Below are 14164 nucleotides of genomic sequence, written 5' to 3'. Positions count from 1 at the left end.
GTTTAAGCATTTTCAACAAGCCTTCTCTGGAAAATCAATAGAGCTACTTACAGTCCTTTAAGATTGAAATCATAACCATTTGATCAGATGTGTCAGAAATCAGGTTGATGAGCTGTCCTAATTTGGAATTTTTACTGCCACCAATTATAAATACCTCAGATTTAGACAGTTTAAAAAGATTAGCTAAACACTCTGCTGGGACCAGTGAAGGTAACCAGATGCAGGAGCCCATGCTTTGCTTAAAGGCAACTGGCATACCAAAGTAACAATCATACAGCCTATGTAAGCTTGTTCAGGTCTTGCCAGCAGAGTAGAGGCCAAGAGGCACAAACAGCCTCTAGCATTTTTTGGAGGTCTTTGATTTGTCCTTGGTCAAAACCAGGTTTTCTGTTTAAATCTTCACAAAACCCCCTAGTGCTAGGAACACAATCATGCTCATTACCAATAAGAGAACATTTTCTTTCTATACATTTTTGCTGACTGCATCCTGAATGGCAATTCAAACATGGTGGTTTCAGACATGAAAGCTTCAGAAAGGTGTGAGACTAATTACCCCGATAGAGCAGCTGACAGGGAATAAACTCCAAAGTAATTAAAAGAAAGCAAACAGGTTTAGTTGTCTGAACAAGGAATTTTAATTTTAGGTCAACTATTGAACTAGGTCAACATCCAGTTCACAATGTCTACAGATAGTGGGCATAGCCAGTCACTACGGTAAGTTTATTGAAGCACCAAGCTCCACACAAGACTGTAAAATACATTTTAAACTATTAAGAAAGCTTCTTCAAGTCAACAATACTAGTAAGGGCCAGAGTTTAAGGACTAAGTTTTCACCTTCCAAGCTATTTTAAAACAGCCAATCCATTGCATAAGCAAACCAAACTGCTACATACTGAAACACAGAGCAGCAACTGTATTGAACAATTCCTGTAAATAATTCAAGGATACATTGAAACAGTATGGGTAAATTGTAATTTTTTTATTGGAAAACAAATATACAACTTGGAATGGATTTGAGGCAAATCGTGCCATAAGCAGATTTTCTGAAAATAAGTGGCTAAACAAAGTTTAAAAAGCATAGTAACAAGAGGATAAAATGTTTTCTGGTACAGGACCAGCAGTACAAAAAAAACTTGTGTACGAGTACCTGGATAAATCACCCGTTTTGCATTAGTGCAACTTAAGTTTCATATTGTTGACTGTCAATCGTCCACAACATTAAGACTCCACATTTCAACAACATGTTACAGGTATGGCCACAAGTTACTGTGAAGTAAGTTAGGAGAATCATTTTTACAGTGCATTAGCCACATGCATAATATACTATTCACATGTTTTTATCCTGCAGTTAGCTGTGAGAGTCCTTATCCTCCATCACACAAAGAAAAATAAACTCCTTTATGTACTGGAGAACAAGAAGCAACATATCACTTTAGGGAATTGCTAATGCATAGTAAACCCTAGCTTACTTTATGTAACTTGTAACACGACTCATACCTAAGTCATTCTAAAGAAAGCTTTTTTTAAATAGACAACCCAGATGTTCCCTCAACCAACTCCATTTAACTTTAGATGTGCAGAAGGGCTTAAATATCCAGAGTAAGCCACATGCAACATTTGTTACTTAGATCAATTTTCCAAAAATCAGAACAATGACAGTAAGATAAAGGAGAAAAAACATGGAGGAATGGCCTTCTAATTACTATACATGCATATTCTTTTGACAGTAAGGGAAAAACCTTTTACAGATAAGTTACAAACAGAGAAAAGGCAAATAAACAATTTTGTACAAGAAATTTAACACATTCTGTACAACGTCTTCACTTCGCTGTCATCATTTGTACAAACTCTGCAAAAGGAAAAGAATTACACAATGATTATTCAGGGAAAAAATTCTCAATTGCAAGGTCTGTGAAGAAACCTGCCTTTTAATACTGAACAGTTTTGAAACTATGTTGAGTTACAATCAAAACAGCAGCCTCAAGGCAGTAATTTTCTAATCACACCTAAAAACCTATTTAATGGCAAAAGTCCTCTACTTTATGAAAAATGTTGGTCACCAGATTAACTGGTAACAGCCTTACTTACAAAATAAAATATTACAGGGTCGTCATGCCCACACGCTCTGATAAGCACAAAACATCTAAGAATCACTATGAAATCAGTAGCAAATTGTGCTGAGTGGCAATAAACTACATAGGTCCACAAGCAAGACCATGCTAGTTTGAACTCCTTTCAAAGCAGAATAGATCAAGTCCTTGCTGTTTCACTCGACCAACTTTAACCAGCTGAATCACTGCTTATTTGCATCACACTGGAAGTTCAAATCCCACAATATAGGACACTATGTATCTTGCTGAACCATAGTTTCAGATACAGTAATAAAACGAGGGAATGTAAGAAGTTAACTGTGAAGAGCAATAGGAAACCAGAAGGATGCCAGTGGGTTCCTAAATGCAGTTATGGAGCAGCAGGTTTGTTCATGAAAGACTTTCACTCCGGTGAGTACTCATCCAGAGGCTGCAACCAAAGAGGTCTTAAAGGGAAGCCACATGCAAAGAGCATTATCTGAAAATACTCTAGTTGTTTTACAGTATGTTCAGAAAACTCAAATGGAAACAAGGTGCTTCTGCTATGCTACATGCAAACAGACCTTGTTCTGCTTGCACAATTCATCTAAGTTTCAATTCCAGGTAGAAATAACCAACTGCTGCACCTAAGAAAAAGAGCTTCTAAAGGTCTTGAAGCTTTTGTGTATTTCTACAGAATTTTCCTCTATAATTTGTAATTTTAGAAGCATTAAAAAAGTGATTTGACAGATCAACATTTGTTAGTGAACAGAGTAGTATGAACAGTATGTGAACATTTCAGCTAGCTTACTTATTCAATGACCATTAGACATGCTAGCATTTTGGAAGTTACTCTCTACACTGCTCAACTGAACTGTCATTTTATGCCTTTAGAACAAAGGTAGCAATAACTTGTTCAAGTACATGATGCATATACTGAAGTACATTAAAGAAACCTTGGTGGGGCTGTCAGCACCTACAGTCATTAGCATGAAAAGCACTACATAAGTAAAACCTCCTTACCTTCATAGTTTACTTGACCGTCACCATCAATGTCTGCTTCCCTAATCATTTCATCAACTTCTTCATCTGTTAGCTTCTCCCCAAGATTTGTCATCACGTGACGGAGCTCTGCAGCACTAATGTAACCGTTACCATCCTGGGAAGGGAAAAAAGGAAGACTGCAATAGACTTGTCTAAGATCTAGTGACTTAAGTGTAACTGCATAGACTTTACCACATTTCTCAAGGTGAGAAAGCTGTTAGCACATCTTCAGCATTGTCCAAAATCTTAGTTTTAAAAATCTAAGGCAATCTACTTTTGCTGTCCTATCTCAAACACATCTTACAATCACTGGAAAAATCTTAGGACTTTCACAATGATTTTAGGTGACTGTCTGGTTCAAGTGTCTGGTTTAGACCAGAAGCTCCTTATCTCACTCACCATCTTCACTGAGTTCAACAAACCACTTTTAGTTGCTGAAACACTGAAGTACTAGTATATGCAAACTCTAGACTGCTCCTTCTCTCCCCACACCAAGCTGCTTAAAATAATCTATTTTGTTTCAAAGTGTATCTTGCTTAAGAAGCTAACTTTAACTAAACTCCTAAATGAATCTTAAAAAAAAAGATAGAGAAAATATTACCATTTAAAATATTTAAACAATTTCCCTGCCAGTTATGTAGGAGTATTTTAGTATCATAACAAGCAGCAGCTTAATAGTATAACTCATTACTACCATGACTCATTTGACTTTCACGAGCAGTACCACAGTAGACTGACCTTTAAGGCTGCCTAGAAGGTCTAGATGACAGGACTGCAGATAACCTTCTCACTGAATTCAAGAGTAATGAGAAATCTCATGGTAATTACAAAACGAGTTCTCACAACCAGAGTTATTTGTTAAACATTTGAGTACCTTGTCAAATACACGGAACGCTTCTCTAATTTCTTCTTCACTATCTGTGTCTTTCATTTTTCTTGCCATCATTGTCAGAAACTCTGGGAAGTCAATTGTGCCATTGCCTGCAAGATAGACAGACAGTTAGAATAACACAGGTTTCACTTTATTTTGTTAAATTGCTTATTATCAATATCTTACCATCAGCATCTACTTCATTGATCATATCCTGTAGCTCTGCTTCTGTGGGGTTCTGACCAAGCGATCTCATCACTGTCCCCAACTCCTTTGTAGTTATAGTACCATCACCATCCTTGTCAAATAGTGAAAAGGCTTCTTTGAATTCTGTGTAACAACAGAGAGGAGTTAATCCCTTCAGCATTGAGACACTAAGTTTGTGTAAGAGCCTACTGCTGCTTATTATTGTACATTAAGCTTAAGTTCATTCTTGTAAGAAATTTTTGCTGTACTGCTCAGCCTGCTATAACCATAATGCCAATACAGAAGCATCAGCATCTGGAGAACAGCTTGCCAGTCTACCAGTCAACTGGATTCTGACCTAAATAAGATGGGTGCTCATCCATTTCTGAAGTACTCTGGTGTTTGTTACTGCCTGTATCCTTGATACAGAGACAAAGAGAACAGCCATCTGCAACTAGAAGGATCCAGATCCTTGGTAGAAACTGTTAGTCATGAAAAAATAGTATGAAGTTTTCAGAGAGGGAAGAAACTACTGAAAATACAAATGTCACAGCTTAACATCACTTCTATTACCAATAGAGACAAGTTAATTGTAAAAAGGTATAATCAGACCAAATTAAAAAGTTTACTATTACAACTTGCTTCCACTTGGACATGCAAACCTGAACAGTATATACTACACAAAGCCACAGTACAGAACACCATATGTGTTAAGCACTTGGCCATACCTAAAGAATTCTCCTGGAGTTCTTCAGTCTATGTGTATATATAGGTCCAGTCAGTTGTTCAAGAAAAGTCACTAGTCTTAATTTCCAGCAAACTGCTTAGAAAATTCCTTGAGTTCCAGATAGTATCCAAAAACAGTCTTCATAGTCAAAAATGGTCTTAAGACTGCTTAACTGTTTCAGTGCTACTCCAACTTTTTACAATGGCTGTATTGTAGCCAGCATTACTAATACAAGCATAAATGTTTAATTGTCAGATCCAAAAACTGAGTTGGTTTTAATCCATGCCATCTGTTTGTCTCTGGTCACATAGCTTAAACTATACAGAAATTATAGTTGAACATGAACATCTATTCTCTTACATAGTTCAGATTTTTTTTACAGCTTAAGGCACTTGAAATCATGCCTTTGAGAAGTCATTATCTCAAGAGTTCTCCTGCATCAGTAATACTCCTAATAATTAATTTTCTACATTTCCAAGCATCCAGCTTTTCAGATGGTGTTTCCCAGACCAGAATCGGTCACAGTAAAGTTGTGTTTTCACATGAACCACAAACTCATTTCATCCATTTCATATTCTGAAACACTTGGTGAGTAGAAGCTTGGCAAGTGTTAAAAATGTAACTACAAAACCAGGCTTTTTATAGTTCATGAATACAGCTATAATACCAGAGCCAGAGTTGAGCCCCATCCAGGAAAAAAACACTCTTCTAAATCTAACAGTCTGAAGTGTTCCAAAAGCCAACTCCCACTGTTTAGCACAGAAGAATCACAGTATGGCTACTAGAGGACCAGACAAAACAGTTCTAAGTGAGTACTGTGTAATTACAAAGCAAAACCAAGCCTAAATAGGCAGCTATAACCTATACCTACAATAACTGCCCAGCACTCTTTGAAGACAGTTTTGGTTATCAAAGGCAACAAATAGGTTTACCAGGAATAAAGTTCTGTACTTGGAAAGGACAGGTTTTGAGTCAAGCCTAGTAGAAAAGTTCAGTCTATCATGGAAGGACCTTGAAACAAACACTTTGTTTTCATCAAGAATCAGGTACTGAAATGTCAAGTTACTCAAAATGTTTAGCTGTTAACCACTTCATCCTTAGCTTGAAAGTTAACTGTCACTACCTAAACACTAAACAGACTTCAGAGTACTGCAGTGACCCTGTTTAGAAAAAGCAATGCTTTACAGTAGTGTTTTTTGTTAAGTTGGGTTTGTTGATTTATTTTTTCCCCCTTCTAAGACATGCTTTCTACAACATAGTCCAGCCAGTGGTGTATCTTCTGAACACTTGAAGGACAACTAACTCAAAAGATGCTATAAGTAGCCTAGAAACAACTAGTTACACATAGTAACCATAAAGCAAGGGAAAAAAATGTATTACTGTTTCAAATGGTGAATTAAGCTAGAAATATGCTTAAAACATCTCTTGCTACTCCTAGAACCACCTGCGGAAATCACAACAAATAGTGACATATGCAGGCAGTTTAGACTGGAAGAGCAACCTGGCATAGCTTTGAGGTACTTGCAGCAATGGCCAGTAAAGGCAGCTATGAAAGACTGAAGTTCAGTCATCAACTCAATTCTGGCTTCCTGCAACATTAAGACATATGTGCAACAAACATTTCCCACACACAAGGAACAACTTGATTCCATGTAACATGTAAAGCAAGTCCTTCCTCTATTCAACACTCCTCCACAGCAAATTCCAAAAGAAAATTCTCTTGCATCCTAGATTCTAACCTGTCAGGAACCCAAAGATCATGCCAGCAGAACCACTCATCTTTCAGGTCAGTCTACAAGGTTACAGTCTTTCCTTCTTTCTGAAAAACATGATGCATCAAGAGACAACACTAATTCCAGACCACACAAAATAAAGGCCAGTCCCACATAATGTGAACTCTAACACCCTAGCTCAAAATGTTCTATTTAACAATAGCTTGAGGCATCTTTGCACCGCATTACCCTCAGAGACGAGTGGCAGTCTTCAGTGATCTAATTGTTCAGTGAACCAGAACTACCATTCCCACTCACACAGATTAGCCAGGCATATCTGGAACTTTGGTAGAACATCAATTGTTCTATTCACAGCCACCAGGAGCTCAACACTTAAATTGTTATTTCCACTATGAAATAAACTCTACATAACTCTTGTGGTAAGATACTCAGCGCAGAATCACAGCATACTAAAGGAACAAAAAACATACATAGGCCTACTTGTTCAGAGACCACTTAGATCTCAGAGGTCTAGTGGAAGGACCACTAGCTTACCAGGCCAGATGTTTTGGGACAAAAGTATCTTAGATTTCCCCCCCTATGCCGACTACTGACAACCAAACGATCCAGATCTGTATACCTTGCATTAAAAGATTTAATCAAAGCAATATCTCACTTGACTCTGCATTTTCAATTCTTACTGCCTGATGCTGCAACTAGCATTCGTATTCTATACCTACTCAGCTTTCAAAATCCTATCATACCAACAAAACCTGGGATGTCTTTCACCTCTGCCTATGAGAAGACTGTCTCCTGTAAAACTCATTGCTCACACAGAAGAGCATCTGAAATCTTTAATAGCTGTATTCTGGTGCTTCACGGCAAATGTAGAAGATTTGGTTTAAGTCCAGAAGTGGTTAACGATTTTGACCTTCTCTTTAAGGAAGGGAATGGTTTTTTCTACCTTGTAGTATGACTGTCTTAAGCTTGCCTTCAAATAAAAAGCTAGTGATCTTTGTACAAACTGAAACAGAATGGTATGAGGGTCATAAACTTTTAAAACCAGTCTCTGCATACATGCAAAGTTCATCTGTAACACCTTTCCCATACATGAACACTGGCCTTCAACAGCAAAACTAAGTGCAAGTCAGCTGCAGCCCTTCCTAAGCAGTACTAGGGATGGTTCTCTTATAGGCCAGTGGGCTTTCATCACCTTAGAGGTTTATGGTTTACTTGCAAACATTTGCTGCATGAAATACCACAGCAGAACCAAAAGTGGCAGGCCATATTACACTGAATACTAACATTAAGTTATACATTCTTTCCACACAGATGAAAACCCTTTATGTCAATATGACAAGCTTATTAATACTCACTTTCGGCTCTGAGAAATGTACTATCATTACTGAATAGCTAACATTTGTACTAATCCTGAGGTAGTGTTAATAAGCTTCCTGTTTGTATTCCATAATCAGCTACATCAAATAATAAAGCCTGCAACAATGAAGCACTGTTGGAAAGACAGCAGTGACAATTGATAAAGCCTCCTCCAACTACGTTGATCACAAAACCCTTAAGATATGTAGGCTAATTCCAGAAAAAAATAATCTTGAACTAGATTTGACTTCTGTTTATTTATAAGCTAGTACCAGAGTCACAAGGGAAAAAACTAAGGACTTTCCACAAAACCCTAACTACTCTCCTAGGGAGTTAAAGCAATCTTCTCAAGTCTAAAAGCTACAGAACAATATTCTTACATTGCAAATTTGGCAATTACAGAAAAAATAAGCTTCATTATGACATTTCTGTTTAACATTGTCTTCAACAGCTACATCACAGTTAAACAGCAATACCTCTCTCAGAGGCTGTTACTTGTATGCCTGACTTGGCAGTATTAGATTAGCAGAACTCAACACCTTCTACAATGAGTTTACATGACAGTTATGCACACTAAGAATTTCCACTAACATTACACACTCAGCAGACACAAAACCCTTAACTTTTTAAATGTCCATGGCAAAGCTAGTAGTGGAGAATTCAGTCTTAAGTCACATCAATTAGTCAAGCTAAAATCAGTCTTCAGAAAGCAGTGACAGACACTGTATCCATCCAGCTCACACGAGCGGGAGACCTGATAGCCATTAAGTTTTAGCCACTAATAAGACAGATGTCAGTGCACAGAAACCAGTGTTAGAGGGCAGCAGTAACATTTAAGAGATGTGTATTTACTTAAGCATTTCAGAGCAATCATCACTTGTGCCCAAGTACACAATGCAGTTCCAAATATGGAATACCAAGAGTTGCCATCATGAAGGCAGTCTGCTGCCACCAAAACCAGCCACCCTAGAACACATTCACTGACAGGACACTGTCAAGTACATTTTTGCCTTCTGTTAGAAAAGCACTCTAGACTCCAAGCTTTCATCAGCTATTTACCCTTCCACTATAGTCCTGCAGTCATGAAAGAAAACAGCCTCAGGTCTGCTAGCAAGTAAAGTTGAAAGGATTGTCTAATTATTCTATTAAACAAAACTTCATATTAATTGTATTCATGCAGCTTTTACAGTAGATAAGCCTTCAAAACTTAGGTGACAAGTTAAAACATTCCACAATACCTCTTTAGTGTCTAAGAAAGCTAAATATCTTGTGTAACACAGACTGTCAATGGATTAAGAGATGTGCCAGGTCAAGTAGGAGTAGCAACACAGCATGTGTAAACCTCACCTGCAATCTGCTCTTCTGTCAGTTGATCAGCCTGCAATAAAAGAAGAATTTCATTATAGCTGTATCCAAAGTTCAAGGCAAAATAAGACACAGACATGTAGAGGCCTTTGAATATGGTAGCTCCACTTCAGGTCTTATCTGTAGCATTCTGAAGTAATTCTACCTAATGGAGCTCAAAAGCCATCAGGATTTCTTGCTAAGTAGTAACTGGCAGCTTGTCCTCATTTCCTGACCCTGCAATATGTGGTACACCCAAATAATGGATTACACACCATATGTATCAATTGCCCAAGCAATACTACCAAACTAAAGGCACACTGATCTCTAGATTGGTTAAAAAAAAAAAAATTAAAAAAAAATCACAGAAGACTACTGGCAGCAATACTTTGGAAAACTGTCCTCAGCTTAAACATGTAATACTTTAGGTACAAACAATGCAGTAGTAACCCACAAATCCCAAATTTAAGGCAGACTAGTCTCTACTGCTAAGTTACAATGCTGTAATTAGAAATATGTACTCTCTTCTAATTAAGTCATCTCTAGATTGACATGAAGATTTATGTCTAAGACCTGTTCAGAAAAAACAGAATTCATGTAACTAGCAGCTTCAGATCAAACTGGTAATTGTAATGCATCTGTCATATGGCTATGCAGACATTTTTCAGACTGCTGTCTATAAACTCATTAGTATAATGTAGCTCAGTGCCATTAGAGAAAGGTTCAGTGGTGTAATTTCTGCATTAGTTGGCTAAGCCCCAGTTTTTATCTCATTTTATGATTTTGAATCAACTGGATTTGACAGCAAAAAAAAACACCCCTCAGTCTTCACCTCTGATCTCAAAATGGACTTCACTGCTGAAAGAACACAAAGGTGTTTGAGGACTGCATAAATACATTTAAAGCAATTCTTCAAATTCAGAATAGTTTCACTTGTGTTGCATTAAAAAGGCCACACTTCCTTCAAAGAAGCTCCTCAAACAACTTATCCCACAGTACTCCACAAAAAGTGAAATAAAACCACCACAACTTTGAATTACAGAAAAGACAGACTGACTGCCTAAGTTCAACAACAATGAATCGTCGTGGTTTTTTTTTCCTTCCTTCCTGTTGCAACCATTTCAGTCACCACCTCCTTTCTACAACTACTGTAGTACTGGCAGTCAGAAACACTTTCAATTATTAGCTGTGCCCAAACAGTCTCTACACATTAGCCAACTGTCATTAAAATACTTCAGAAAGGGTGTATGTTAACCACCAACTTTTACTTTGTTCATTTCAAGTAACTGTATTTCTGTACTTGGTAGATCACTTCTGTTACAGGAAAAATAACCAAAAGCTAGCTGCTCAAACAACCATACATGAGGTAAACCACCTACAAAAGTGGATGTTTAAAATACAGCAACAGCACAAGACAGAAGGCACGATCAGCCACTTCTCAGACTGCCCATGGCCCATCTACTCCTAAAAATCAAGGCCACACTACTGAGTAACTTCTAGAAAAGCAGTCAATGGGTATCTACAGCTACACACTTACTCCAGTTTTAGCAGCAAGAAGTATTTCCACACAGGTTCAGCTTTTTTTTATTAAAAAAGAGATATAGTGACAGGTGGAAGGAAGCAAATCCTGCTGAGAACCATCAACAATATGCTTTGAAATGTGAGCATTCTACTCATCACTCTGAAGCCTAACAGACTTCTGCTCATCTAGAGTGTATCATTAACACAAAGAGGCTCACATTTTTGCATGCTTATTTACATTTTTATTGCTCGAGTGAACAGAACAACAATGTGCTACATTTCTGTAGGGTATTTTTATCCACAGAAAGCTGTAGATCAGATTTAAGTAGCAAGAACTTAGTTTATTTAGGTCAATACTTATGGGTTACTAAGTTGAGTCACATACTGTTTTATATAGACAGTTTTATATAGACATGACATTAAGCAGTGTTTAAGCTGTTAAGTGTTCCCAAACTTTTCCAGCAATTTAAAAACATCCTACAGCTATTAACCGTAAATTTGGAGAAGCTATCAGCACCTGTAAGAGGTAAGGTGTTGGAGAAGAGCATGAAGCTTGTGAGAAGCCACAGGTACACGGCAGTTGAAAGATAAGCGAGGAGGTGGGGCAAGGTTGAACAAACACCATCTGTACTCTGCAGTGCTAGGCTCTGTATGGACTGCTGCGCAACAGCAGTAAAAGGCGGAGCCTGTAAGTCTGCCAGATCACTCCCTCGGAGGCCATGCCACTCAGGTGCCAGGCTATCATCCTGGATCCATCCCAACGAGCTACAGGCCACTGGTGTCTTCCTAGATATTTCTGGATTTCTTTTGTCCTGAACTTAAGCTACACGTACACCGTATATGGGGCAGCATGCAGACCTTCAGTAATTAAACCAAATGCCAGAAACAAGTAGTTAAATTACAACCATAACATGACTACGTTGGAGTTCTTATATGCCCCTTACGGCCAAGATCCACCTGAAAGTCACAGAACCCATCACAGTTTCGACACAACATTCCAATTCATCTTGCAGCACTTCATTTTCACTGCAGTAGTTACCATCCCCCACGTTGAGGCTCTGACAAACAATCTGCGCTTCGAAGGAAAAAAAAAAAAAGAGGAGCGTTTTTGTGCAACAGTTTCAGTAGCACAAGCAGCCTCTAGAGGTAGCGTTTCATCAAGGCGGTAACGGCTATGCAGTAACCAGTTTGGAAGAGCCTCAACAGAGCTACCACCACCTGATAAAAGAACTAACCAGCAAATCACAGAACACATGACACTGTTTCCTTCCAAAACGTGGCATTTTGGTGTACTTTACAGGTGTTAGACCTAAGAGTTTTGTTCTCACAAGATTAACTGAAGAACAAGAATCAGACATGTTAGCACATTAAGGATAAAAATCACACAGTAGGTTAGTCGAATTTAAGATCAACACATTCTGCTTTATCTAGCGTATGCAGCACTGGACAACATATATTAATTCACAGGCTGAGCCAGTCTGGCCTGCCAGGATGAACTATAACCACATTCAAAAGTGCCACTGTGTCTCCTGGACACACCCATTTTCATAGAGACCTTGCTTGAAGATACTCCATTTTTGGTTCTGTACATATGACTAAAAGCACTAAGTCTCTTTTTTCTAGATTTGCTGTTTTTTAACTTTGTAGACGGTTTGCTGTATAGCTTCATAATTCGAGCACCTAAAAGTCATTCAGACTTCTTTCTCTGCCTAGAGAGAACACCTCAAAACCTTAAATCTAAGCACCCACCATTCAAAATAGACATGGCAAGATGATAGTGATCTGATTCCTCAAAAGCATGTAATGAATGAAAAAGCAATTTCACTATACTGCATCTTCTCTTAATGCAGGGATTGTATTAAGTAGTCACTGGTGTTGCTTTTGCGACAGAACTAAGATTTTTTTGCATGTCTTTCAGTATCCATTTGTTTTAATTTTTAAAAATTAAGCTCATATCCTTTAGACCGAATTTGAAACAATCGCACAAAATGCGTTCTACTTCAACAGCTGATAGGAACTGCTAGGAAAAATAAATTGTGCTTGATGAAAAAAATGCGTAACTGTCCACCGCAATGGCCAAAAGGGGAAACAAAAAGCGTTAAAAAAAATAATTCCTTCTTCAATAGAGCCACCGACAGCAAGGCGTTATCACGAAATCGTCAGAAAAGGAAAGCTTCTGTATGAGCTGACAACAGGTCTAGCAAGAAAGGAGATGGTGCAGTGAGGTAGCCAGCCCCTCATCATCATGCTGCTCAGAAGCTGCAGGGCTCCGCATTGCATTATTACCAGGCGCAACACACCTCGCTAGCAAGACAGACATCTTAAACGCTCGAAGCAGCCGTTGCCGCGCCGCTGGCTCCCCAGCCCCATTGAGCCGCACACGCCGACTTGCCGAAACGGGAGGGTGGAAGAGGGGGAGGAAGCGATAAGAAAGTAGAGCTGGTGCCATCGTGGCAGGCTCCTTTCCCCCCTCCCGGCACCCCCCCCCCCCCCCAACGCGGGTCTCCTCCCAGAAGGAACCGTTATCTGCCGCCCGCCGCCCCCCCCCCCCCGCCAACACACGCCCCGACAAAGCGTCATGGCGCTCGAACCGAATGGCAGTTTGAATTTCGAATCCGTACCAACGCCCCAGGGCGGGAAAGGGACCCGGGCGGGATTCGTCCACCACCACTTCCTCCTACGCACACGGCGCCTCCGAGCGGGACCCTTCACCCCAGGCTGCCCGCATTGCCAGACTGAGTCCACCGACCACAGCAAGGGACACCTTCACCTCTATCCCCCACCCATACGCAGACGACCTCACCCCACAGCAGCCAAACCATCTTGCCTCTCTTTCCCCAAACCCATCCAATCATAGGCAGCCCCCACTACCTTCGCCCCACACGCCGAGTAGTGAACAGCACCCATAAAACCCTACCGCTGCCCCATGCCCAAGGACTCACCATGGTGGCTCGGCCTGGCTGTAGGGTGTGGTGGAAGCTAACAGCTGCAATGGGCACACCAGCAACCTCCCCGCTCTACAGCTCGCCTCACACTGAGCCCTGCCTGGCGGACAGCAGTGCCTCATAAACCGCCTCACAGCCAGTGCGGATCGCTCCGCGCCGCTCCCTCCCCCCTCCTTTTCCCCGTCAGGAAACAGAGCTGAAAAAGAAGTCCCGGCACTTCGCACTCCTCTCCAGGCCCCCCGCACCCCGAATGCGTTCTCTTTCTGCCGCTGACCTCTCCCAGCCCCCGGTTCAGCAAGGGGCACGGTGCGGAAAAGAGAAGGACTGCAGCTGTGAAACCGCGGAGAGGAAGTGCTAGAGCGGGTAGG

The 14164-nt window shown here is 39.9% G+C and overlaps 1 protein-coding gene and 1 long non-coding RNA gene across 2 annotated transcripts; both read right to left on the bottom strand.

Annotated features, from left to right (window-relative positions):
* Window positions 1-611: 611 nt before the first annotated feature.
* CALM2 (calmodulin 2) lies at window positions 612-13915 on the bottom strand. The gene is made up of 6 exons (XM_064158356.1): window positions 13794-13915; window positions 9334-9364; window positions 4171-4314; window positions 3988-4094; window positions 3093-3228; window positions 612-1849 (listed from the first exon to the last, which is right to left on the bottom strand). Exons 1-6 carry the CDS (start codon window positions 13794-13796, stop codon window positions 1821-1823), a joined length of 450 nt encoding a protein of 149 aa, XP_064014426.1. The 5' UTR covers window positions 13797-13915; the 3' UTR covers window positions 612-1820.
* LOC135183402 (uncharacterized) lies at window positions 11071-13320 on the bottom strand. Its single transcript, XR_010305547.1, has 2 exons — window positions 13152-13320; window positions 11071-11921 (listed from the first exon to the last, which is right to left on the bottom strand). It is a non-coding gene; the product is annotated as an uncharacterized LOC135183402 (long non-coding RNA).
* Window positions 13916-14164: the final 249 nt, after the last annotated feature.

The sequence above is a fragment of the Pogoniulus pusillus genome, chromosome 18 (assembly GCF_015220805.1).
Source record: "Pogoniulus pusillus isolate bPogPus1 chromosome 18, bPogPus1.pri, whole genome shotgun sequence".
Lineage (NCBI taxonomy): Eukaryota > Metazoa > Chordata > Aves > Piciformes > Lybiidae > Pogoniulus > Pogoniulus pusillus.
This window is presented reverse-complemented; position numbering and strand designations above follow the sequence as displayed.

What these genes read in the sequence shown, in the direction of transcription:
- CALM2 (XM_064158356.1), bottom strand. An exon ending in CAATGAAGTAGATGCTGATG is followed by an intron (nt 4,095 to 4,170) that starts GTAAGATATTGA and finishes TCTATCTTGCAG; the next exon opens with GCAATGGCACAATTGACTTC. An exon ending in CGGTCAAGTAAACTATGAAG is followed by an intron (nt 1,850 to 3,092) that starts GTAAGGAGGTTT and finishes TTCCTTTTGCAG; the next exon opens with AGTTTGTACAAATGATGACA.